This window comes from Elephas maximus, chromosome 17, assembly GCF_024166365.1.
Source record: "Elephas maximus indicus isolate mEleMax1 chromosome 17, mEleMax1 primary haplotype, whole genome shotgun sequence".
In the NCBI taxonomy this organism is placed as follows: Eukaryota; Metazoa; Chordata; class Mammalia; order Proboscidea; family Elephantidae; genus Elephas; species Elephas maximus.
The window spans coordinates 62,272,374-62,300,224 of record NC_064835.1 but is presented as its reverse complement, the minus strand read 5'-3'; the positions used below and the strand labels follow the sequence as shown (position 1 = coordinate 62,300,224).

Below are 27,851 nucleotides of genomic sequence, written 5' to 3'. Positions count from 1 at the left end.
TCGCTGGATATGGGAATATTGAAATATATTTTAAAAGAAAATTATATGCATTAAAATCCTTTATTTTTTATCACAGTTTTTCTTCCGATGTTTTGTCTTTTGTATTGTTGGCAGATTAATCTTTCAAAAACATAGCTGATTATAATATCCCTTTATTTAAAGATCTTAAATGGTGTTACACTGTTGACTTGAAATTCCACGTCCTGCTGAGTTCTGTCACAAAATGTTGTTTTTTTTAATACTCCCACCACTCTCCTTCATGTATTCTGTAACTTAGCGTGGCCACAGAAGTATCTGCTCTTCCTCTAATTTTTATTTTCCTGCCTGTCTCTGCTCATGCTGTGACCTCTGCCTAAAACGCCTTTCTTCCTTCCTCTTCCTCCCTCTCCCTTCATCAAAAAGCCTCATTATTTTCCAAGGTACAATCCATTTTCTCCTTCCTCTAAAAATCTTGCGGAGCCAGAAATGGTCTCCCTTAACTGATGTTCCACCTTATGCACCTTCTCTTATGTCATTTGCTGCCTCACGTTGTATTGTTGCAATGTATTTTACACGTCATATGGCTTCATTTTTACAGCCATCTTTTTCTGATCACCCGACAAAACTCCATAGTGTCTTTTTTATAGAAGTGGTTTAAGAGGCAATTTAAAAAATTAAAAAAAAAAAAGTCTTTCTTGAACTCCCTGTCTGTGTATGTGTTAATTTGTATTTTTCCCCTTTCTCTGTAGGATCCAATGATGCCATTGCTCCAGACTTCCCAGCTCAGGTGCTCGGCACAAGGGATGATAACCTCTCAGACACTGTTAGCATTAAACATAAAGAGGGGATCTACAGTAAGAGGGCAGTGACGAAGCCGTCCTGGTCAGGGGGGGAAAGACCCTTTCAGAAAGACACTGCAGGTAACTAACTGGATTGACTTTGGGTATTTTGTAGAGTGTTTTTTGTTTTTGCTTTTTCCTGCTCATCCAAAACTAGAATATGGTCTAGTCTTCCTCTTTTTTCTGCTTTGTAATATAAACTTGTCTCCTATATACAAGAAGATAAAAGTCCTTTGAAATGCCTCAGAGATATTTGAAAACTGTAAACTTTATTTTCACCAAGAGAAATAAAATACGATAATGAGACTTTCGAAATGAAATAACTGAGTATGTTTTAGAGACTAAAATCCATATAAATCTTGATTAAAATTGCCTCATGAATTTCTCTCTCTCAGATGTTGCAAACTAACATCTCACAGACTGGATTCTGCAGGGAGATATGTGGCTCACTTGAAGTATTTAAAAATTTTAATCTTTTTCACATTTGCAAGTAAGACATCAGTTTCCCTTGAACAGTCAGCTCACATTCCTGCATGGTAGTAGTCAGCTACAGCTGAGGCACGGCTGCCCCATGCAGACGGGATGTGCATGCTCCTGTTTGCCCCAGTCCCACAACTCTCAAACCTTCCGGGAAGAGATCCATATTCATGCCCATTCCAGAGAAAGGTAATCAAACAGAACAGGGAAATTATCTAACAGTAACACCAATATCACATGCTAGCAAAATTCTGAAGATAATTCAAAAACAGCTGCAGCCATACCTCATGAGGGAACTGCCAGAAGTTCAAGCCAGATTCAGAACAGGATGTGGAACAAGGGATAGTGTTGCTCATGTCAGATGGATATTAGGTGAGAGCAGAAAAGTCCAAAAAAGATGATTACCTGTGTTTTATTGACTGTGCAAAGTCATTTGACTATGTGGATCATAACAAATTATGGATAACATTTTGAAGAATGGGAATTCCAGAACACTTAATTTTGCTCATGTGGAACTTTTACATGGATCAAGAGGCAGTTGCTTGAACAGAACAAGGGGATGCTGTGTGGCTTATAATTGGAAAAGGCATGCATAAGGTTTGTATCCTTTATCATACTTACTGAATCTGCATGCTGAACAAATAATTCAAGAAGCTGGACTGTATGAAGAAGAATGAACCGTCAGGATTGGAGGAAAACTCATTAACCACCTGCAATATGCAGATGACACACAGGGAGCGGTTGGCAAACAAATATCAAAGGCGTGCATTATTTGTGTAAAAATATGGAGTAAATCTGTCTATCTGTTACTTTGATTAAATTACAATTTATATTGTCCTTCCCTCAAAAGCAGTAAACAGAGATGGGAAAAGATATATTTGTCAAATACCAACCAAAGAAAACCTAGTGATCAATATTAACATCAGACAATATAAAAATCAAGGCTGGAAACCTTTAATATAGATAAAACGGTTCAAAGGAATCAACGCACCAAGAAGGTAAAACTAAGGATTATATGCATACCCTGGAATTTATCTGTAGGAAAAATAATAGGATTGTGTGAATAAATTCCACAGTACGTATCTATCAGAAACAGATTAGGAAATAAAAATTAGGATTTGGACAACAGAATTCACAACTTTGACTTATAATGGAGATCTTTGCATAATTTTAAAGAACACATAAAACAGAAAAATTGATGAAATTGTTAACTCAAAGACAAAGTCTTAAAGGGTTTCAAACAATTGATGCTCATGCAGACCAGCTTCCCTGGCCACAATGTAGCTAAATTCAAACTAAAAAATAAAAATATGGAGTGACAAAGCAAAAACCCATCTGTAATGAGCTGAATGGTGTCACCAAAAATCTCTGTTCATCTGGAACCTCGGAATGTGACCTTATTTGGAAATAGAGTTTTTGTACTTACAATTAGTTATGGATCTTAAGATGAAATCATCCTGGATTCAGGGTGGGTCCTAAATCCAATGACAGCTCCTTATGTAAGAAGAAGAGAGTGCATATAGAGAAACACAGAGAAGGCCATTAAAAGGCCAAGGCAGAGATTAGAGTGATGCTGCCACAAGCCAAGGAATGCCAGGGCCCATCAGAAGCAAGAAGAGCTTTCAGAGGGAATGCAGCCCTGCCAACACCTTGATTTTTGAGCCTGTAGCCTCTACAACCGTTGAGAGGATAAACTTCTGTTGTTTTAAGCCACCAAGTTTGTGGTAATATTACAACAGTCTTAGGAACTTAATACCATACACAAACACACCAGTGGCTATCAGGTCAACTCAGGGGTACCTTATGTGTGTCAGAGTATAACTGCTGCATAGGATTTTCAATGGATGATTTTTTTTTTTTTTTAAATAGATTGCTAGGTCTTTCTTTGGAGGAACCTCTGGGCGAACTTGAACCTTCAACTTTCCAGTTAGCAGCCAAGCACGTTAACTGTGTTTGCACCATGCAGGGACTCCTCTATATATTTGAAAATTCAAAAATGTATTTCTAAGTAAGAAGTTAAAGAGGAAATCATAGTATATTTAGAACTAAATAATAATGAAAACCTTACATCAAAACTTACAGAAGATAGCTAAACTGATATTTAGAGGTAAAGTTAAATCCCTAAATACAAATGTCTAAACGCAAGATGGATCCGTTCAAAATCCCAGCAAGTTTATTTTTCCACAAGTTAGCAAGCTTATTCTGAAATTGATAAGGAAATGCAGAATGCCGAGAATAGCCAAGGCAATCTTGAAGAACAAATCTAGAGGATTTACATGACCAGATATCAAAATTTACTATAAATCTGTAGTAATTAAGACGGTGTGATACAGGCACAGGGATTAAAAACTGATAGAACAGAATAGAGTCCAAAACAGATTCACACGTATATGGATACTTGATTATGATAAAGATAAATTCTTATGTTTTATGATGACTATAAATACAGTAGGGAGAGGATATTTTCAGTGAAGTGTACTAGGTAAGTTGATTATTCATGTGGGGAAAAAGAAAATTGACCCCCCACTACCACCAGCTCCCACTATCCACAAAATTAAATTCCAAATGGATTGTAGATCTATGAAAAGAGATGGAGGGATGGGTACAAACATATATATGTAGATAGATATTTTAAAAGGAAATGAATCTAACAAAGGGTATACAAACGGTTGTATAGAAAATTATACAACTTTATTGGCATATATTAAGGAAGTCCTAAATAACTCAAGAGTTGCAAAATTCTAATAATAAAGACCTCAGTTCTTACCAGATCTCTAAATTCAATGTGCTTCCCAAAATTCCAGCAACATCTTTAATGGAATTTGACATGCTGTTCTAAAATTTTTGTGGAAAATCAAAAAGTAAATTTAAAGATTATGGTAAGGGGACTTTCCATACCAAATATCAAGACTTATTATATAGGTAGCTTATTTATGCTTATTTGTATAGGAATGAACAGGAAAAAAGAAATGGAACAGAATAGTGACCCAGAAATCCACCTGTATGTGTGGAAACTTAATATATGACAGAGGTGGTATAACAATTCATGGAGAAAGGATGAACTGTTCAGTAGTGTTTGAATCACTGATTATGTATGTAGGAAAAAGATAAAATCAGATCAGTCCCCACCACACACTAAACAAAAATGTATTCCAGGTATATTAAATACGAAATGCGAAGACAAAAACTTTAAACTTTTAGAATTTAAATGACTCTGCTTATGAAAGAATTCCTAAACAAGATATACAGAGCACAGACAATAAAGGGAAAACATAAATAAATGGACATTATTAAAATGAAAAATTTTTGCATATCAAAAGACATCATAAACAGAAAGATAAGTCACAGCCTGAGATCATATTTGCATCTCACACAACATACAAAGAAAATTTACAGTAATTAATGTTCGTTGCAGCACTTTTTAATGTAAAAAAATTTGGAAATGACCTAAAGTTGATCGGCAGGTGAATTGATATGTTCCTACAATAGAGTGCTATATAACATTGAAAATCAGTTAATCAGAGCTATGTGTATTAATGTCAGTAAATCCCAAAATCATAATGTTGAGTGAAAAAAGGCATGTTATTTGAAGGTATATAGGTTATCATACCCTTCATATAAAAGTTGAAGACATGCAAAACAGTACATTGTAGATGAGTTTATACTATGTTTTATGTAGTAAAAAATTTTAATACATCCTTGGAATTCATAAACTCTAAATTCAGAATAATGGTTACTGCTGAGAAGAAAAAGAAGGGCACCACTGAGGCTTGCACAGAAAATGATTTTATCTGTAGCATTTTATTTCTTAATCTCTGTGGTAGATACATTGGTGTTCAGTAAGTTAATTTAGTATGCCTGAAATATTTTATTAACATTAAAAACTTTTTTTGAAATGACCTAAACATTTCAGAAAACAATTAGATCGAAGAGACTAGAAGGTTTGAAGTAATAAAATAAAAAAAATAATGAATTTAAAAGGAAAAACGGTAGTGGGATAAATAAACCCTAGCTGGTTCTTTGATGTTGTTAGTACTCTTTCTGATTTCTTTGTTAAAAATACTCGTGCCTAGAAATAGGAAACGATTCTCTTGTCAACGTATTGCAAAATGTAACCTTTATTAACTGATGACTTCTACTCTGGTTGTTGTGTTGGTGGTTTTTAATGTATTAACAACACGTGTTATTTTGCACTTCAGTTTTTCTGTAGGATAAAAAAGAGCTGATTTTAAAAGACCAATAAAATAAACAAATGGCTAGCAGGTATGACCAAAAAAAAGAAAGAAAAGAGAAATAAGAAGTATTAGAATAGTTTTAAAGGTTGTAACTACAGGAGATTTTTACAGATTGTGTAAGAATGCTGCATATAAAATCTTGATGATATAGGTGCTTTTCTAAGATTATATGAAATACTAAAATTGATTCTAAAAAGTTATAAAATCTTTGAATAGGCTTAAGAATTTGAAAGGATTATTTAATCTACTTTGAAAAAAGATACCTGATCTAGACTTTTTTTTTTTTAACTGTTGCACCATACCATCAAAAAACAGATTTTACTTAAAGTGTTATTTAAATTGTTACTGTACACAAAAAAATATGGAAAGCTTTCCAATTCACTTATAAGCCTACCATTAACTGTCACAACCTTTACATAGTAGAGTCTAGGAGGTGCTTTTTTCCTAATGTATAGTTATTTTTGTTTTTGTTTTCTCACTTGTCTATTGTGTTTATTATCTTTTCCGTCTCTGTGTGATCAAATGATGTCCCAGTTCAAGTGTCCATCACTGGGGATGAGGACCTCGCAGACAAAAAACTGACTACCCCGCCTGAAGAGAAAGGCAGTGCAGGTAGCTGAACAAAATTGAATGCGTGTTATTTTCTTCTGGTCCTTTCAAATGAGATTATTCCTTCAGAGTATAAACAAATATATTCTCTGGCCTCTTTTTGCTGTCTTCAACCCTCTCTATCTTGCTTATATGTCAAATAGTTAGAATAGTTTTAGCTGCAATTTTTAGTATACATTGGCGGGTAAAATTGACATTTTAAAAACCCTTTGAGATGTTTTTGGAGATCTTTGCGAATGTAGTACACAAATTAATCTCACTGCCAAAAATTCATATATAGACTTTTTACCTCTGCAGATAAAAAATTTCAGTGCTATGAGGTGTTGAGTCTCCCATACCATTGTTGTACATAAGCCTTTGTTCTCTAGGTGAAGTCAGCTTGTTTGCTTCCTGACTACCTATCCAATTATTTTAATTCAGTGGGACTATGCTGATTAAAAATGTATGACCTCATATATATAAAAAGACAAGAATAGGCAAATGACTAGAAACCAAAGTTTCTTAGTGGTTACCAAGGCCAGGAGGAAGAGGGAAAGAAGGGGGGGTTATTACTTATGAAGTATTGAGAATGGGTTTACAGTGATGAAATATACATTGATTAAGGGTAGGGTTGCACAGCTGATTAATATAATTGATGTCAGTAAGTTGTACACTTGTAAAAAGTTGAATTGGCAAAAGTTGCATGATAGATATAACAACTGGGGGAAAAAAAAAACTGCTGAGGCTATTTATGTACAGCCCAGCACCTCATGGGATTTGATTCCTTGGTTTGGAGGTTTAGGGTCATGGTTTTGTGGGATATCCCAGTTATTAGCCTAATGATGGGTTTAGTGCCTCTCTTCCAGCTCCTAGTTTGTTGCATTGTGTCTGGGATCTTAAAAGCTTGCAAGTGGCCATCCAAGACACAACAGTTGATCTCTGGAGCAGTAGAGGAAGAAGGAGAGTCAGGAATAGAAGGAGGATATGGAATGTGTGGCTAATTGCCTCCATGAACAACTGCTTCCTTTGCCATGAGTCCGGAAGAACTGGATGGTGCCCAGCTAGCTACCATTACCAAACATTTTGATGAAAGATTACATAGAAGAATCCGGATTAAAAGGAGGAAATGCAGAACAGAATTTCAAATTCTCATGGACTCTGGACATTCCGGCTGGATAAACCCCTGAAATTATTGTCCTGTGATGATCTTTAAACCTTAAACCAAAAATATCCCATGAAGTCTTTAAACAGTAGTTTAGCTTAACTAATAAAGACTATCTGCCTTGAGCGTTGTGCTCTTTTAAGATCTATCTATATGGGATCAGGCTGACAGCAGCAACTCGAAAGACTAGATAGGAAAATCAGGGCCAGTAGTTTATATTAATGGTGGAGGAAAACTGGGGAAAGGAGGGTGAGAATGATTGCACAACTCAAAGAATGTAATCATTGTCACTGAATTGTACAATATAGAAGTTGTTGAATTAGTGTATGTTCTGCTGTGTATGTTCTCAAAAACAACAAAAAAAATTTTTAAATGTCTATAATATTTTTTAAAAGTTGGGATTAATTTTGGCTCTGAGAGATAAAAATAAATACAAAATAACATTGGCTTAAAGAAAGACAGAAAATTATTTCTCTTTCTCCTAAAAATCCAGAGGTAGGCATGGTGCTTGAGAGTATCAGGAACACACACACAGCTCTTTCTCTCCTGCTGCTCTGACGTGTTTGGCCTGTATCCTCAAGCCACAGCCATCATGCCCATATTCTAGCCAGCAAGGAGGAAGAAAGGGAAAGAAAAAGGTGTATTCCTCTCTTTAATAATAATTCTCAGAAGTGGCATGTACCGTTCCGCCTACATCCTTTTAGCCAGAACTTAGTCACATCTTCACATCAGCTCAGTTGCCAGGGACACTGGGAAATACAGTCTTTATTCTGGTAACTATATGCCCAGCTAAAGTCAGGGTTCTATTTTAAAGGAAAAGGAAAATGGATATTAGGGGACAGCTGGTAGTCTCTGCCACAATTGGAAATTAGAAACATATTTTAGAGCATAATCTATCACTTCTCTTTTTCTATGTGTTGCTTCTTCTTATTGTACTCTGGGCAACAATTCAAAATTGTGTCCCCTTTTTGCTGTTGCTAAATGACTGTTCCAGAGACACAGCTATGTTATCATGTTGGTCTCCTAATCAAAAACTTTGATTAGTTATCATTGCCCTTAGAATAAAATTGAGACTCAGAATCTTCCAGAACAGTAGAATCTGCTCTCAAATAACCTTTTAAACACTATTTCCCACTTCTTTTCCTTATAAATCCTATAATCAAACAAACCATATTGTTGCTCTGTTTTTTAGATTCTCAGTTGCTTTCCGGACTTACTCTTTTGTTATATAGTCATCTGTGCATGAAACACCTTTCTCTTTCCAATGTATGTCCCATCTTAGCTATCTTCTAATCCCTAAATCAGTTGCTACTTAGTCTAGAGTTCGTCCATGATCCTTCTGTCTGAATGTAGTTTCCCCTAGTTTGAGTGCTTCTGCCTCTTTATCTTTCTCCATGGTGTTTTTCTTTACTTTATATTGCATCTATTTATGTACATGTTTTTGGCCCCAATTTAGATCAACAGTTTTCTAAACACATTTCTGATTGACTTTTTTTTTTTCTTCTACATCAGTAACAATGCCTTTCACATAGCAAATGTTTTAAACTTACTGTTTTGTCAGCCTCCTCTCTACCTCTCTATAAAAAATGTCTTAATTGCCCTCTGTAGGTTGCAGTGCTGCTGCAGAGCACTCCGCTACAGTACAAGACAGGAAAATTGAAAACCTGCCCGACATTAAAGCCATTAAACAGAAAGAGGAGATCTGTAGTAAGAGGACAGTCCCTAAGACAGCCTGGACAAAAGAGACAGAATCCTTGCAGATAGATACTGCAGGTAATGGGATTGATATGTGTGTGTCCATTTCATTCTGATGCAAATTTGGCCTCACAGTTTAAGCAAAAATCCCCCTCTTCTTTTTTTCTTTTTTTTGCTTTCTTGTACAAATTATTTCAGTGCTACCTTGTCTATGTGGATTTATGTATTGATTTGTAAAATGATTTTTATTCTGGAAAAAGATACTGGTGTTGCGGAAGTGGGTTACAAATAAATACTAAAGGCTGATAGTATCAGAAGGGAAGCTTCATGTCTTATATTGCAGCAGGAGAAAACCTGAAGCCTAAACACATTCCAGAAGACTGACAAAGACAGTGGAGAACCTCAATACAAGACTTTTAAAAATTATAGTAAAAAAGGGCAAAGATTAAATCTATTTATGTTTGTCCATGGCCCCCTTTTTCTGACATAAAAAGGTATATAGAACACAAGCCATTAATACCTTGCAGTCAAGCTTTACCTCAGAGGGCAAGACAGGACAGTACCCAGATAAGGAGAGAAAGGAATCAAGAAGCTAATCTGCTCATTCTATATTTTAAAAGTAGTCCATCTACTTTTACGCTCTGAATAATTACAGAAGGCATGGAATTAGAGTTAAGAATAAGATGAAAAAGGAGGTTTAAGGGATAGAACAAATTGAAGGGAAAGAATTGTACCAATCCAGAGAAAAGAGACATAAAAGCAATTAGAAAAAATAATTTGAGTATTGGCTGTACAATTCCAACAAATGATGTATATTAGTGTCTCTAAAGAAGGTAACAGAAAAGTAATAAAGGTATAGGGAAGAACTGAACCTACAGTTTAGAAAGATCTACCAAAGTCTAGAGGAAGTTTATGTTGTAACGATCAATACTGAGACATATGTTGCTGATAGCACAGTTGGCCCTCCATGCCCACAGGCTCTGCATCTTCGGAATCAACCAATTGCAGATTGAAAATATTCAGAAAAAAAGAAATCCAAAAAGCAAAACTTGTGTTTGCCATGCACCAAGAGCGCTACACTGAATGCACAGGAATGAAGTGATGTGGAGGCATCCCCTGCTGTAGCCTCCCGCCATTTCACAGATCCGCAGGCTCTCTCCAGCACTCGTTGTTTATTGTTTGCCTCTTATGTTGTTTGTTCATTCCTTATGTTGTGTGCACCCTTTGTTTCTGTGAAAAATGGCTCCTAAAAAGCAATGAAGTGGCCATAGCAGTCCTTCAATGGCTAAGCGTGAGGTGGTTGAGTAGAACTAGGGAAAGGAGTTTAAAGCTAGGAAAGGATGGATGGCTAACTATGGAAAGTGCTACAGCCTCCAGAATGTCAAGATCAAGGTGGAATGGCATCAGATGATACCCAGGCAGCATCAGCGTTACAAGAAGAGCTCAAGAAACTGATAGAAGAGAAACGGCTACCTTCCGGAGCAAGTCTTCCATTGTGATAAAACACTTATTTACATAGCATTCACATTGTATTAGGTGTTATAAGTTATCTAGAGATGATTTAAAGTATACGGGAGGATGTGCATATGTTATATGCAGACAGCCTGCCATTTTATGTAAGGAACTTGAGCATCTGTGGATTTTGTTATCCACGGGTGGTGGTGGGGTCTTGGAACCAATTCCCCTGCAGATACTGAAGGATGAATGTACTGAACTTTAAAGAAAAAGAGTAAGCCCTACAAAGCATCCACGCAGAAAAAGAAATCAGGAAGGGAGCAGGGAGAGTAAAGGGAGGCTAAAGGAAGTATAAGTGAGCTAATTTTATCGTTAAAGTTGATAAATCAAGGAATAGATGTGTAAGTACTTTGTTGTTATGTTGCTAGGTGCCATCAAGTTGGTTCCGACTAATAGCAACCCTGTGTACACCAGAACAAAACACTACCTGGTCTTGCACCATCCTCACAATCGTTATTATGGTTGAGCCCATTGTTGCAGTCACTGTGTCAATCTATCTCATTGAGAGTCTTCCACTTTTTTGCTGATCTGCTACTGTACCAAGCATGATGTCCTTCTCCAAGGACTGGTCCCTCCTGATAACATGTCTCAAGTATATGAGATGAAGTCTCACCATCCTTGCTTCTAAAGAGCATTCTGGCTGTACTTCTTCCAAGACAGATTTGTTCATTCTTCTGGCAGCCCATGGTATACTCAAAATTCTTCAACAATACCGTTACTCAAAACCATGAGTTCTTCTTCAGTCTTCTTATTCATTGTCCAGCTTTCACATGCATATGAGGGGATTGAAAATATCATGGCTTAGGTCAGATGTACCTTAGTACTCAAGCTGACATCTTTACATTTTAACTCTTTAAAGAGGTCTTTTGCAGCAGATTTGTCTAATGCAACGCGTTGTTTGATTTCTTGACTGCTGTTTCCATGGGTGTTGATTGTGGATCCAAATGAAATGAAATCCTCGACAACTTCAATCTTTTCTCCATTTGTCATGATGTTGCTTATTGGTGCAGTTGTAAGGATTTTTGTTTTATTTATGTTGAGGTGTAATCCATACTGAAGGCTATAGTCTTTGATCTTCATCATTAAGAGCTTCAAATTCTCTTCACTTTCAGCGAGCAAGGTTGTGTCATCTGCATAACATAGGTTGTTAATGAGTCTTCCTCCACTCCTGATGCCACATTCTTCTTCATATATTCCAGCTTCTCGGCTTATTTGCTCAGCATACAGATTTAATTAGTATGGTGAAAGGATACAACCATGACACATATCTTTCTTCAATTTAAACCTGGCAGTATCCCTTGTTCTGTTCTAATGACTGCCTTGTAGTCTATGTACAGGTTCCTCGTGAGCACAATTAAGTGTTCTGGAATTCCCATTCTTTGTAATGTGATCCACAATATGTTGTGATTGATACAGTCAATTGCTTTTGCATAGTCAATAAAACACAGGTAAACATCCTTCTGGTATTCTCTGCTTTCAGCCAAGATCTGTGTAACATCAGCAGTGATATCCCTTGTTTCACGTCCTCTTCTGAATCTGGCTTGAATTTCTGGCAGTTCCATGTTGATGTATTGCTGCAACCACTTCTGAATGATCTTCAGCAAATTTTACTTGTGTGTGATATTAATGATGTTGTTTGATAGTTTTCACATTCTGTTGGATTACCTTTCTTTGGAATGGATAAATACTGATCTATTTGGTTGGCCAGGTAGCTTTCTTCCAAGTTTCTTGGCATAGACAAGTGAGCACCTCCAGTGCTACATCCATTTGTTGAAATATCTCAGTTGGTATTCCTTCAATTCCTGGAGGCTTGTTTTTCACCAGTGCCTTCAGTGCAGCTTGGACGTTTTCCTTCAAAACCATCAATTCTTGATCATATGCTTCCCCTTGAAATAGTTGAATGTCTACCAGTTCTTTTTGGTACAGTGACTGACTGTGTGTTTCTTCCATCTTCTTTTGATGCTTCTTTCATCGTTTAATATTTTCCTTGTAGAATCCTTCAGTATTGCAACTCAAGGCTTGAATTTCTTCTTCAGTTCTTTCAGCTTGAGAAATGCTGGGCGTGTGCTTCCCTTTTGGTTTTCTAACTCCACGTCTTTGCATATGTTATTATAATACTTTATTTTGTCTTCTCGAACCATCCTGTGAAATCTTCTGTTCAGCTCTTTTACTTCATCATTTCTTCCTTTCTCTTTAGCCACTGTACATTCAGGAGCAAGTTTCAGAGTCTCTTCTGACCTCCATTTTGGTCTTTTCTTTCTTTGTTGTATTTTTAGTGACCTCTTGCTTTCTTCACGTATGATGTCCTTGATGTCATTCCAGATCTCATCTGGTCTTTGGCCATTAGCGTTCAGTGCGTCAAATCTATTCTTGAGATGGTCTCTAAATTCTGGTGGGATATACTCAAGGTAGTACTTTGGCTCTCATGGACTTGTTCTAATTTTCTTCAACTTGAGCTCAAACTTGCATATGAACAATTGATGATCTGTTCCACAGTTGGCCCCTGGCCTTGTTCTGACTGATGATATTGAGCTTTTGCATCGTCTCTTTCCACAGATGTAGTTGATTTCATTCCTGTGTTTTCCATCTGGCAAGGTCTACTTGTATAGTCCCCATTTTTGTTGTTGAAAAACGGTATTTGCACTGAAGAAGTCATTGGTCTTGCAAAATTCTATCATGCGATCTCTGGCATTGTGTCTATCGTATTTTCCAACTACTGGTCCTTCTTTGTTTCCACCTTTCACATTCCATCACCAGTAATTATCAATGCATCTTGATTGCATGTTTGATCAATTTCAGACTGCAGAAGTTGGTAAAAATCTTCAGTTTTCTCATTTTTGGCATTGGTGGTTGGTATGTAAATTTGGATAATAGTGGTATTAACTGGTCTTCCTTGTATGCATATGGATATTATCCTATCACTGACAACTTGTACTTCAGGATAGGTCTTGAAATCTTGAAATGTTCTTTTTGACGGTGAATACAATGCCATTCCTTTTCAATTTGTCATTCCCGGCATAGTAGACCATATGATTGTCTGATTGAGAATGACCAATACTAGTTCATTTCCACTCAATAATGCCTATGTGTTCCATTTCATTTTTGACAATTTCTAATTTTCCCAGATTCATAATTCGTATATTCCACGTTTCTATTATTAATGGATGTTTGCAGCTGTTTATTCTCACTTTGAGTCATGCCACATCAGCAAGTGAAGGTCCCAAAAGCTTTACTCCAGCCACATCATTAAAGTCAACTCTGCTTTGAAGAGGGAGCTCTTCTCCAGTGGTATTTTGGGGGCTCATCTTCCGACAGTATATCATACAACTTTCCATAAGTTATCATAAGTTTTCCCTGGCTAATTTTTTCAGAAGTAGACTGCCAGTTTCTTAGTCTGTCTTAGTCTAGAAGCTCAACTAAAACCTGTCCACCATGGGTGACCCTGCTGATTTTTGAAAGGTCAGTGGCATAGCTTCCAGCATCACAGCAATGTAGACCACCACAGTACAACAGACTGGCAGATGCCTGAGATGTGTAAGTACAGCATTTAAAATTATAAAGATTACCTCTAAAAGAGTTAAAAACAAATTACAAAACATCCAAAATACTTAGAAAAAGAGCAATGGCAAACATGGGTGTAGAGCGAGGAATAAAGAAAACAAAGTAAATGTTTAACAGAAGAAAAATACAGTGAGACAGAGAGCGTGTAAGACTATATATGGATAAACATAAATGGGAGAAATTCACCTATTTAATAAAATTAAAAAAACTTGGATTTGATTGAAAAACAAGCTCAGTTCCATGCTCTATACCAGACACATTGAAGGTAAAATGACTCAGAAAGGTTAAAAGTAAAAGGAAAGCTAGGGACACGGGCAGGATGTTAATATAAAACCCACACCAGTGGCCATTGAGATGATTCCCACAGATAGGGACTTGCAGGAGTTAAAGAGGGATGCTTTCATACCAATTCGCAATGCACAATCGGGCTTTAACTCATCAATCTTTAAGCATCAAATACCTTGGCATAAAAATACATGAAACAAAAACTGGGGAACTCCATCGTTAAGAAAGCCTCTGTTGCCTTAAAATAGAATAAAAATATGGACAGATATGAAAACAGTCTTTAAGATATATTGTTAGATAGAAAATGCAGTACAGTGCTTAGGAGGAAAGAGGACGTGGGAATTTGCTTGGAGTGGGTGGGAGGGTAGGAACAAAACAGACCGTAAACTAACAGAAAGCCATAGGGGATCTTTAAGAAGAAAATGCGAAGTAGAATAGTAAGGAGCTTGAAAATACTTAGCTCATGGTAGACCATATAGATGGGATTAAAAAAAAAAGTTAAAAACTATCTGGGATAATCCAAGTATTATGATTGATCTAGTAGATACATGTGAAAGTCTGTACGCTTCGAAACACACAAAAATTTCAGTGTACATAGGATATTTTTTTAGACAGCTTTATGTAAGTATAATTCACATACCATAAAATCCACCCATTTAAGGTAATTTTTTAGTTTATTCACAGATATGTGCACCCATTGCCACAGTCAATTTAAGAAAATTTTCATTACCTTATAAAGAAACCCATACCCTTTAGCTATTACCTCTCTTTACCCTCAACCTCCCCAAACCCTAAGCGATCAATAGTCTACTTTATAGAGTTCCCTATTGTGGACTTTAATATGAATGGAACTGTATAATATGTAAACCTTTGTGACTGGCTTTTTTCACTTAGCATGGTATTTTCAAGGTTCATCCAAGTTATAGCACGTGTCATACTTCATTGCTTTTTATGGCTGAATAATATTCCATAAAACCACATCTTGTCTACTCATCAGTTGTTGGACTGTTGAATTGTTTTTAGTTTTTGGCTATTATGAATAATGCTGTTATAAATATTCATGTATAAGTTTATGTGTGAACATATGTTTTCATTTCTCTTTGGTGTATTCCTAGGAGTAGAATTGCTGGTGCATATGGTAACCCTGTTTAATCGTTTGAGGAACTGGCAGACTGTTTTCCCCAGCATTTGTGTGATTATGCATTACCACCAGTAGTATGTGGGTTCCGGTTTCTCCACATCCTCACCAACATGATCTGCCATTTTGATTCTAGGGATCCTAGTTGGTCTGGGGTGGCATCTCAATGTAGTTTTTTGTTTTTTAATAATATTTTATTGTGTTTTCGGTGCAAGTTTACATAGCAGATTAGGTTCCCTCTCAACAATTTCTGCACAAATTGTTCAGTGACATTGGTTACATTCTTCACAATCCAAAAACATTCTCATTATTTCTATTCTGGTTGTTCTTGTTTCCAGTAATCTAGTTTGCCTGCCACCTTACCTCTTCATCTTTGTTTTAAAGTAGTTGTTGACTGTATGGTCTCACATAGATGATTTTTTTAAAAGAGTACAGTACTCACAGGTGATATTCTTTATTTTGTAAGCCAGTTTATTATTTAGCTAGTGGTTTTGATTTGCATTTCTCTGATGACTAATGATGTTAAGCACCTTTTCACGTTTTTTAATTGGTCATTTATATATCTTCCTTGAAGAAATGTCTATTCAGATCCTTTGCCCATTTCTAATTGGGTGGTTTGTCTTTTTATTACTGAATTTTCTTGACATCCTTCTCAGAAATCATTTTATCTGGGTGTATGGGTTTATTTGTGGACTCTGAATTGTTTCATTGATCTACATTCTGTATCCTTGTTCCAGTACCACACTGCCTTGATTACTGTTGCTTTGTCGTAAGCTTTGAAATTGGAAAGTGTGTGTCCTCAGACTTTGTTCGTTTTCAAGATTGTTTTGACTACTCTGAGTCCCTTGCAATTGCATATGAATTTTAGAATCAACTTGGCAATTTCTACCAAAAACTCAGCTGGGAATCTGTTTGGGATTTTGTTGAATTTGTAGATCAGTTTGGGAACTATTGCCATCTTCACAATATTGAGTCTTCTGATTCATGAACATAGGTATTGTTCCATTCATTTATTCATTCACTTTTTAATTTCTTTCAACAGTGTGTTGTAGCTTTCAGAGTATAAGTTTTGTACTTCGTTAAATTTATTCCTATTTATTTTTATGCTAATGTAAGTAGAATTGTTTTCTTAATTTCATTTTGGGTTGTTTATTGCTAGTATATAAAAAAAAAAAAAAAAAAAAAAAATACTATATATGTATTTTTTTTTTTTTTATAGAAATACAATTGATTTTTCCAATCAGGATCTCTTTTATTTCTTTTTCTTGCCCAACTGCCCTGGCTAGAACATTCAGTACAATTCTGAACAGATATGGTGTGAGTGGATCTCTTGCTTTGTTCTTTATCTTGAGGGGAAAACTTATAGTCTTTCACCACTCATTATGATTTTACCCATTGCCGTCAACTTGATTGCAACTCGTAGTAACCCTGTAGGACAGAAGAACTGCCCCATAGGGTTTCCAAGGCTGTAATGTTTATGGACACAGACTGCCACATCTTTCTGCCTCAAAGTGGCTGATGAATTTGAACTGTCAACCTTCAGTTAGCAGCCAAATGCTTAACTGCTGTGCCACTGTGGCTCCTTATGATGTTAGCTGTGCATTTTTCGGGGACTGCCTGTGTCATGTTGAGGAAGTTTCCATCTATTCCCAGTTTCTTGGGTGTTTTTATCAGGAAAGGGTGTTAGATTTTGTCAGATGCTTTTTCTGCGTCTATTGAGATCACCATGTGATTTTGAGTTTTTATTTTATTGATATTGTGATGTATTACATTAAATGATTTTCGGATGTTGAATCAACTTTACATTCTTGGGATAAATTCTACTTGCTTATGGTGTATAAGCCTTTTCATACGCTGCTGGATTCAGTTTGGTAGTGTTTTTATGAGGATTTTTGCAACCATCTTCATCAGAGATTGTTGTGGGCCATGGAGTTAATTGTGACTCATAGAAACCCTATAGGACAAAGTAGAATTGCCCCCATAGGGTTTCCTAGGCTGTAATCTGTATGGAAGCAGATTGCTAGGTTTTTTCTCATGTGGAGCAACTGGTGGGTTAGAACTGCCAACCTTTCAGTTTGTGGCCAAGTGCTTAACCATTGCACCGCTAGGGCTCCTTTCATTAGAGCTACTGGTCTGTAATTTTCTTTTCTTGTGGTGTCCTTGCCTGGTTTTGGTGTCAGGGTAATGCTGGCCTCATAAAGTGACTTTGCAAGTGTTCCCTCCTAGTTTTTGGAAGAGTTTATGTATAATTGGTATTTTCTTTTAAATGTTTGGTAGAATTCAGTAGTGAAGCCACCTGGGTTTGGGATTTTCTTTGTGGGTAGTTTTTTTATTACTAATTCAATGTCTTCATTTGTTATAGCCTATTCAGATTTTCTGTTTTTTCTTGAGTCAGTTTCAGTAGTTTGTGTCTTTCTAGGAATTTGTTCATTTCTTCTAAGTTACCTAATTTGTTGGCATCCAGTTGTTAATTGTTATTTTCTTATAATCCTTTTTATTTCTGTAAGGTCAGTAGTAATGTTTTCTGTTTCATTTCTGATTCTAGCAATTTGAGTCTTTCTTTTTTTTTCTTGGTCAGCCTAGCCAAAGGTTTGTCACTTTTGTTGATTTTTTTCAAAATAACAACTTTTGGCTTTATTGATTTTTTTCTATTGCTTTTATATTCTTTATTTCATTAATTTCATTGTAATTGTTATTTCCTTCTTTCTGCTTGTTTTAGATTTAGTTTGTTCATTTCACACACCCTTAAGGTAGAAAGCTAGGTTATTGAGATCTTTCCTCATTCTTACAGCAATAAATTCTCTAAGCTGTTTTTTCTGTATCCCATAAGTTTTGGTATTGTGTCTTCATTTTCACTCACCTCAGTGTATTTTGAGATTTCCACTTTTACCCGTTGGCTGTTTAAACTGTTGCCATCAAGTCGATTCCAACTCATAGCGACCCTATAGGGCAGAGTAGAACTGCCCCATAAAGTTTCCAAGGAGTGGCTGGTAGACTTGAACTGCCATTCTTTTGGTTAGCAGAATAGCTCTTAACTGTCCACCAGGGCTTCTGAGGCTCTTTAAAAAAAAAAAAAAATTTTATTTATTTTTTTACTTTTTTGCTCTTTAGGAGTGTGTTATTTAATTTCCACATATTTATGAGTTTTCCAATTTTTTTTTCTGCTGTTGATTTGTAATTTCATTCCATTGTAGCTGGAGAACATACTTCGCATGATTTCAGTCTTTAAACTTATTGAAGTTTGTTATATGGCCTAGCATATGATCTATCCTAGAGAGTGTTACATGTGCATGGAAAAGAATGTATATTTTGTTGTAGATGAGTGAAGATAAAATAAAGAAAATAACCCAGATCATAGAATAAAATGACCAAGAGACAAGAAAAATAAAAAGTAATACAGAGAACCATTTTAGGAGATCCAGCATTTTTCTAAGAGGAGTATCAGAAAAAGAAAATAGAGAAGATGAAAGAGAAGAAATTATCAAAGAAATAATACCAGATAATTTTCTAGCCCTAAAAAGAGATGTGAATCCTGGCTGCTAACCAAAAGATCAGTGGTTTGAACCCACCCAGTGGCTCCACAGAAGAAGGATGTGGTAGTCTGCTTCTGTGAAGATTTATAGCCTTGGAAACCCCATGGGACAGTTCTGCTCTGTCCCACAGGGTTGCTACGAGTCTGTCGACTTGATGACAGTGTTTATGGATACTGAATGCTCTGCAGAATAAATGGGGGGGGGGGTCACATTATTATGAATAAAAGGTCTTCCAACAAGAAAATGGAGATCATTTATAAGGAAATTTGCATCAAGCATCTCATCAGCAATAGTAGATGCTAGAAAAGAGTAGACCAAGATCTTTAAATTTCTTAGCAGTAATTTTGAAGCTATACCCAGTGAAATATGCAATACAAATAAGTATGAGGGCAAAATAGTCATTCTTGGAAATGTGTACTGTGTCATTGGAAATGTGTCATTCAGGAGATATGCTCCAGTGAATGAAGGTAAAAATCCAAAAAAGAAAAACATAGGATCCAGAAAACAGTGAGTCTAACCAAAGTAGAGTGGTGAAGGCAAGACTCAGTATGACAGCTCTGCATCAAGTTTAGAGTACAGCACATTCAGATTGGGGCAGAAGGTTAGAGGACTCCAGGAATAAAACAGGGATTTCTTCCAGACAGCTGGTGTGACTGAAACTTTTGAAAAAATTGAAGATGTGATAAAAGTAAATCACACAAGAAATAAAAAGGCAACTGGAAACTCAACAAAAAAAAGTACTGGTGAAATATGAGACAACTGATACAAGTTATTGCAGGATGATAGTAGGCTTTAAAGACAGTAGCTTGAAAGCTATTAGAAATTGTCCAATAAAGAGGGAGAGGCTGAAGATGTAAGAGAGAGATGAAAGGGAAAGGAACCACGACCTTGAAAGGAAGCTGAGTTGGGCTCCTGAGCACCAGTGGAGACTGTCCTTTAAAGGAAGGAGGAGGGGCAGCTATGCCCCTGTATCTGAAAAGGGAGTAGATGCAGGTGGATTGCAGAGGTGGTGGGATTGCCACAGGGCCTTCACACATGATGATCCCGCTTCCCTGAATGCTCTTCACCTGCCGTCTTTCTGGTTTAGCTCTCGTTTTTACTTCACATTTCAGCCTCAGAGAGACCTTCTCCAACTACTATTCTCACGGCATTTTGGTTTTGCCCTTCATAGCCCTTAACACAATTTTGTAATTACATATTTGTTTGTATTTATTTATTTAATACAGTAGCTGCCATCTCAAGTACTTGGGTAAAGCTGCCCAAAACCTTCCAATTTTTAAATGTCGCTAGATAATTATAAAATTGTATAGAGTCTTATGTACTTTGGGGAACAGAGCAAGCTGATCCTATGTATCCCACTGTACTCCGAAGCAATTACCATAGAAAGTCCCAGAGGATTGAATGAAAACTCTGGTTACCAATAACCTGCAGTGTTCTGTGAAAAGGATTCCATAGTTATAAGTGGCATTTTATTGCATGTCTATGTCATATGTTTCTGCACGTGACGTGGAACTCCAAAAAGTGTATTGATCCCATATTAGAGTCTACAATTAGATAATTATAAGATGTTACTACATCTAAAAATGCCCTTTTGGTGTAGAGTAATGACTGTCCAAAAATGAAGATGGTTTACAGAAAAGGAATTTTAAAAGGCTCTTAAACATATAAAGAGTTGTTTGGTTTTTAATCCCATCTACTTAATTTTTTTTTTTTTTTTTTTTTACTTAATTGCTGCTGATGAAAATGGTCTCAGGGTTTCTTAGCCACAAATGCAGTTGACAATAACTATTCCTCAGTTTCACCAGGATTAAATTAAGAAAAGAAAAAAACGGATATAGAGCACATCTCATAGTATGCACAGAGCAGACAGCGACCACAGAGTAGCTGCTTTTATGAGGTGCCTTCTTTGAGGTCACAGAGCCAGTCAGGGACAGAGTCCTGCCCAGAATCCAGGTCTTTTGACCCAGAATCCCTCAAACTTTTACCATGCTTTCTAGCTGTCGAGCACGGGCATGAAACATTTGTGCAGGCCACGAATTCTCTGGAAGTGTCTATAAGCTGTGCTTTCCTTCACCTTTTGTTCTGTTGCTGAGGAACCAAGTATGAGTAGTATTTCTAAAGGGAATGCAAACATGTTTGAAAGATCTTAAAAAGTTTTTTTTTTTTTTTCTCCTTTTAGAATCCAGATGTCATTCAGAATTTGAAAATACTACCCATTCTGTCTTCAGGTCAGCCCAGTTTTACTTTCATCATCCAGTGCACCTACCAAATGAGCAAGATTTTTGCCATGAATCCTTGGGAAGGGGTGTTTTTATGAGGCATTCTTGGAAAGATGTCTTTCAGCATCACCCAGACAAACATAAAGAACTCTCTTGTCTTTCTCCTCCTTATCCAACTGTGGACAAGACTAAGATGGATTATACCAGAATAGAGAGCCTTCGTATCAATGTGAATTTGGAAAATAAAGACGTGATGCATACAACTAAAAGTCAGGCTAGAGATCACCTAAAATGTAACAGACAAATAAATGATGTAAAAAGGGACCATAAGGCCAGCCCAGAGCCAACAACTCAGGGCACAGTGAGTTTGAATGAACTCTGGAACAGGTATCAGGAGCGACAGAGACAACAGAAACCTCCTGAGTTTGGTGACAGGAAAGAACTGTCCTTGGTGGAGCGACTTGATCGTTTGGCTAAACTTCTTCAGAATCCCATCACACATTGTCTCCAGGCCTCAGAAAGTACACATGATGATAGCAGAGAGGAACGAGGTGTTAAGGAGTGGAGCAGTAGACAGCAACAGCAGAAAAACAAACTTCAGAAAAAGAAGAGATACAAAGGCTTAGAGAAATGCCACAAAAACATAGGAGATCTCAAAAAACCCGACGTACTTTCTGCTCATCAAGCTGAGGAGCCCAATCAGATTAAATTTGAGCATATTAAATTTAATAAATATATTCTAAGAAAGCAGGCAGGTTTTAATCCTGTAAGTAACACTTCTTCAGATTCTCGACCCTCAGAGAGTGAGCTGTTCACAGATACCACCACCAACATCTTTTCCACCACCACTTCTCCTATGGAGTCAGAGTATCTGACCCAAACAGATAAAGAGGTGGCCACGCAAGAGAGGAGCAGCTCCATTTCCACCATTGACACTGCCCGACTGGTTCAAGCTTTTGGCCACGAAAGAGTATGTTTGTCGCCCAGGCGAATTAAATTGTATAGCACTGTCACCAGCCAACAAAGGAGATGCCTTGAGAAGCGGTGGAAGCAGAGCAAGAAAGCGGTGAACACAGGTCATTTCCACGTGACTGCTGAGCACACCGGGAGGAAAAACATCCAGGTACATGGCTACAAATTCCATCTGGCAGTGTGACCGCCTTTTTCACGGACTTTTTAGTTAAGCTTTGCACACAGGTGAAAAGAAGCCAATTGCCCTTTCCTCACTATAACATTTCTTACCAACTGGAAAAGAGTGAGAAAGTGTAGTACAGCGCCATTGTGAGTTGTCATTCTTTTCATCAACACCCACTTTCGAATTACCCTTTGGATGAAGGGCTTTGCTGCTAGATGCTTCAGAGTTTGCACAGTAGAGCTCTGCCACAGGGGAGCTTCAAGTTTAGCATGACCTCCATTCTATCCTATTTATTGCTTGTTTTTTGTTTGTTTGTTTATTCGTTTTTCCCTGTCTTTCAAGAGATATTTGAAGTACTTTTAAAACACAGACACACACTTATATACACACAGATACATATATAAATTATACAATAAAATTTTTTAAAAAGTAGGTGAAGAACTGGGAATAATAGAAAATTCAAATGAAGCCATGAGTGAGCTACAACATGATTTAAAAAATAAATAAAGAATTGTGAGTGATGGAAAAACGAGTTGAACCAAAGGGGAGATAAATATACCTTGCGGATATTCTTGCTAGAACTGAGCCACAAATTTTGCTTTGTGTTTTCCAGCAGTTCATGCTGCTAGAATTTTGTGATCACTTACCTGAGGTTGGTGGTTTGAACCCACCCAGTGGCTCCACAGGGGAAAGACCTGGCGATCTGCCCCCAGAAAGCGCACAGCCTAGAAAAATCTGTGGGGCAGTTCTGCTTGGTCACACGAGGTTGCTATGAGTCGAAATTGACTCAATGGCACCTAGCAACACAACTGCGTGTGAGTTGGTGATATAAAAACAGAACAAATTTTCAAAAGCATTACAGATATTTCTGGTACTAAAACCTAAGAGATGTTTCTCTCATCTGTCCTTGTAGAGAAGGCACTGAAGTTTAACAAGAGTCCTCAACACCAGCCTTACAGGAGGTTCAGTAACGACCCTCATGAGGCTATTACGACATTCCTTAGCTTCAGGAGTTCAGTAAAGGCAGTTCTCGGGCGATCAACAACTACACACGGTTGCCTTCACCCAAGGATAAAACTTAGAGTGCCTGTAGGAGTGCTGTCCAAGGAGGGATGCTTGCAAAATGATCCATCGGAGGGTTAAAAGAAAAATATTAGTATTTCATTTTTCTCAACCTTTTAAAATTTGTATTTTAGTGTTGTAGAATACATGAGTACAGTAGTAACAATTTATAAATAAATACCTGTTTTGGCAATTTGTGCTCAAAAATACTTTGTCAGTAGGATTGCTTAGTGAAAAAAATTTGGAGACAACTGGCCTAGAGGAAAAGAATGAGATGTTTAAACAATTTACCATGAGTACTATTTCTCACAGTCAAGCTTTTGATGAGTATTAAATGACAGTGGCAAGTGCCTGGAATGCAAAATATCTGTATCCATTAGAGTTGAGAGTAGGGTTGATATTTTGAAATTGAGAGTTCTTTTCAAGATAGATGCTTAAATAGAAGGCCACTCCACCTGTGTCCGCAGATGGCCCAGGAAGCATCCAAGTGTAGAATCAGGATTTTCTTCTGGAGGTAATGTGTTTGAAGTTTGGCTACTATTAGTTTGTCTCTAGAAATACTTCAGACACTCATCTTAGCCATAAAATAAGCCTCAGGAAAGCACCCAAGTAGCATCTAACTTTTGCAGTTTAACTTCGTGATCAATTTTGCAATATAAATTAGTTGCACTTAATTTACTGTTTAAGATTATTACTTGTAAAACTGTTAAAATTTTAATGTGTCTACCTAAATTAATTAGCTTAAAAAAACTATTTTTTTTTTTAGTTTAGGTTTGAAAAATAGTTCTTTTTCAGTTATTAACTGGGTAGGAGAGCCAGTTGTCTCTATAAAGCAAAACCAAACTGGTTGCCATCAAGTGGATTCCTGGCGGCATAGTATTAACTGAAAGATCGGCAGTTCGAATCCACAAGCCGCTCCTTGGAAACCCTATGGGGCAGTTCTGTTCTCTCCTATAGGGTTGCTATGAGTTGTCTATAAAGATCACTGCTAATCCTTGATGATAAAATCATGGCATGCACACATAAGAGAATATTTATACTTCTATCCTTTATAGCTAGGGATGGGAATAGGGCAGTTAGGTAAATTTGTGGAGGGTGTGTATTCAGCATCCCCGACAAGTATCAAGTGATAGGGGCATAAGGTAAAAAAAAAAAAAAAGAAAGAAAGAAAAACACACATCCTGGTTGTCTTCAGTATCATCTGATTTATTGGGAAACAAGACTACTGAATTTTGCAGTAGTAGTAAAGCATGGGCTCTTTGTAAACAGCAAGTTGCCAAGGACCAGTCTGCATTCTTTATTCAGATATGAAAATGACATTGTCAGTCATAGTAAAATTTGGAAGTGGTGTATTTCTAAGCACAAAAGCATTTTAACCCATACCATCAGGTATCCAGGAGGCTTTTCTTAAGAAGTATGAGTAAAGAAGATAATGGAGATAAACCTACAGAACTAGTTAAAGAAGAATAGAGTGAGTTTTAAATGGTACAGGTAGTTACATAGTAGTAGAAAGAGGGATTTGATGCCAAGAGCTGATATAAATTATTTCAAGAGCTTTGGGAGTTCAGGACCCAATTTAAATAAATACTGAGTTGATAAGAAAGTAAATGAAACAAAGAGTTTTATTCATTTAACACACATTTATTGTTTCCTATGTACAAGGCACCCTTCTGTGTACTAGGCAGGTGGATAAATGAATGGTTCCCACTCTCAGGAAACTCCCAATCTAGCTAGGGAGACAGATGCCTTAGGATAAGGGTTGTAATGAAGGTATGAACAAACTACTGTGGGAATACGGGTGAGGAAGCTGTGATTAGTTCTTTTTAGTAGATTGGAGATTGAGGAAGTGTTCATAAATGGGTATGTTTGAATGTAGATATAAAGGAGCAGGAACTGTGAAAAACATGGGAAGTTGACAGTCTAGACTAAAGGAACAGTGTAAACAAAGGCGCAGAAATGCATAGTGAGTGTCTTCAGGGCCCAGTGAGAAGTCTGACACAAGCTCGTGTCCCACCCTGTTTTAAGACTAACACTCTACTTGTGTTTGTTTTGTTTTTTAATACATTGAGATGTGTAGTTTTCCCGGTTCCAAAATTGAAGCACATACCTTGTGAATTACTGGTACAAATTTTTTTAAAGCAGCAAGGAAAGCCCTAATATTTACTGACCATATAAATTTATCATCTAAATTGGAATACTTGAGAGTGAAAGGAGTTGCAATTAAAAGTTATGACAGGACAAAGGCATAAACTGAAAGTATCGCAGGCATACCAGGATGTGTGGTCATCCTGAATTCTACTGCCTGAAAATAGCAATTATAGATGTTTTTTTTTTTTTATGTGTTTGCAACCTTGTGGGATCATATTCTACAACTTGGCTCTTTTTATTTAACATTTTATTTTGACTGCTTTTCTATGATCGTACCTATACATTTACCTCGTTTTTTTAACTGCTACATAGCATTCCGTTGAATGGCTATCTCATGAATTACTTAACCAGTTCCCAATGGATTAAAAATATTCATATTATTTTTAGTTTTTTGTTATAAATGCTTCAGTGAACAACTAGTTGAGATATAGTTATATGCCATATAATTCACTCATTTGAAGTATACAATTAAATGGTTTTTAGTATATTCAGAGTTCAACCGTCACCACAACTTTGGAACATTTTCATAACCTCAAAAAGAAATCCTATACCCATTAGCAATCACTCCTCATTTTCTCCCAACCCTCCAAGCCCTAGGGAACCCCCAGTTTACTTTGTCTCTGGATTGCATATTCTGAATGTTTCCTTTAAGTGAAATCATATATTGTGGTCTTTTGTCACTGGCTTCTTTTACTTAGCATAATGTTTTTTAAGGTTCACCCCTGTTTCACTCCTATTTATAGCTCGATAATATTCCGTTATATGGTTATACCACACTTCATCTATTCATCAGTTACATATTTGAGTTGTTTTCCACTTTTCGGCTACTGTGAATAGTGCTGTGAACATTGGTGTACAAATTTCTGTGTAGACACGTTTTCACTTAGGAATGGAATTCTCTGGGAGTGGAATTGTTGGGTCATATGGTAGCTCCACGTTTAACATTTTCTTAGGTCAATATTGATAAGTTATATTTTCCCAGAAAATTATCCATTTAATCCAGGTTTTAAACTTTTAACATATGGTTTGCAAAACATTTTTTTTAATCCTTTTGAATTTATTTCTCTATATCTAGTTACTCATTCATTCCTAATTTCATGTATTTCTACTTGTTGCACTGCTACCACACTGTCACCAAATAAGCCATCTAATGGTTGACATTTTATTTTTCTTAAGAGCCACTCTTAGATGTATTATTTGTATTAGTATTTTATTTTCTAATTCATTAATATCTGGCTTATCTTTCTTTGATTATCTTATTCTTGAATTGAATGCATGAATCATTTATTTTCGTATTTTGTTACCTAGTAACAAAAGCCATGAATTTTCCTGTGAGTACAGCTATATCCACTAAATGTTTTCTGTTCTTTTTTCTGGCTTCTCATGGGTTAATTGAGCAGTATTTATTGTTTTGTTTTTTCTCCTTTGTTGGTTTATTATTTATACCTTTTGTATTTATTTAGTCATCTTGGGATTTACAAATACCTTTATTTGTACATCTTTAATTACAGTCTACTTTCAAATAATATACCACTTTACTGGGAGTGTAAGGGCTCTACAACTGTATGTTCCCAGTTTCTCCCTCCCATTCTTTATTCTAGTCAGACGTCTATTTTACTTTTGTCATAAAAACATAATACAGTGCTACTATTTTTGTTTTAGACAGTTATCTTTTATAGCAATTAAAACATTAGGGGGAAAAATGAATTGTACTTTATCTTCATTTATCCTGTATCCAGTGCTCTGCATTTCTTTGAGTAGATGCAGGTTTTCTTTAACATTTTAGATTAGGTTGGCTGCAATAATTTTTTTTTTCCTTTTAGCACTTTAAAGATGTCACTGCATGGTTTTTTGTCAAGAAGCCTGCCATCATTTTTATTTTTTCCCCTATTTATTACCCACTTGCTGTCAAGTCTATTGCAGCTCATGGCAACCCCATGTGTGTCAGAGTACAGCTATGCTCCGTAGGGTTTGCAGTGACTGATTTTTCAGAAATCAGGCCTTTCTTCCAAGTTGTCTCTGGATAGACTTGAACCTTTTGATTGGTAGCCGAGCATGCTAATCATTTATACCACCCAAAACTAAAACCAAACCCATTGCCGCCAAGTCGAGTCCGGCACATAGCGACCCTATAGGACAGGGTAGAACTGCCTCATAGAGTTTCCAAGGAGCACCTGGTGGATTTGAAATGCCGACCTTTTGGCTAGCAGCCGTAACAGTTAACCACTGTACCACCAGGGTTTCCTTATACCACCCAAAAAAAAAAAAAACCGAACCACC

At 36.6% G+C, this 27,851-nt stretch overlaps 1 protein-coding gene across 4 annotated transcripts in view; it reads left to right on the top strand.

The window, feature by feature from the left end:
- Positions 1-27,851, top strand: part of ALMS1 (ALMS1 centrosome and basal body associated protein) — a 187,270-nt gene that overhangs the window by 121,493 nt on the left and 37,926 nt on the right. For 3 of the 4 annotated variants that reach the window (XM_049856194.1, XM_049856193.1, XM_049856195.1), the window contains 4 exons: positions 729-899; positions 6,065-6,142; positions 8,889-9,053; positions 21,187-22,349. In XM_049856194.1, the coding sequence (XP_049712151.1) occupies positions 729-899; positions 6,065-6,142; positions 8,889-9,053; positions 21,187-22,349 (1,577 nt within the window). The remainder of the gene's footprint in view (positions 1-728; positions 900-6,064; positions 6,143-8,888; positions 9,054-21,186; positions 22,350-27,851) is intronic. The other variant, XM_049856196.1, reaches the window with a different exon arrangement.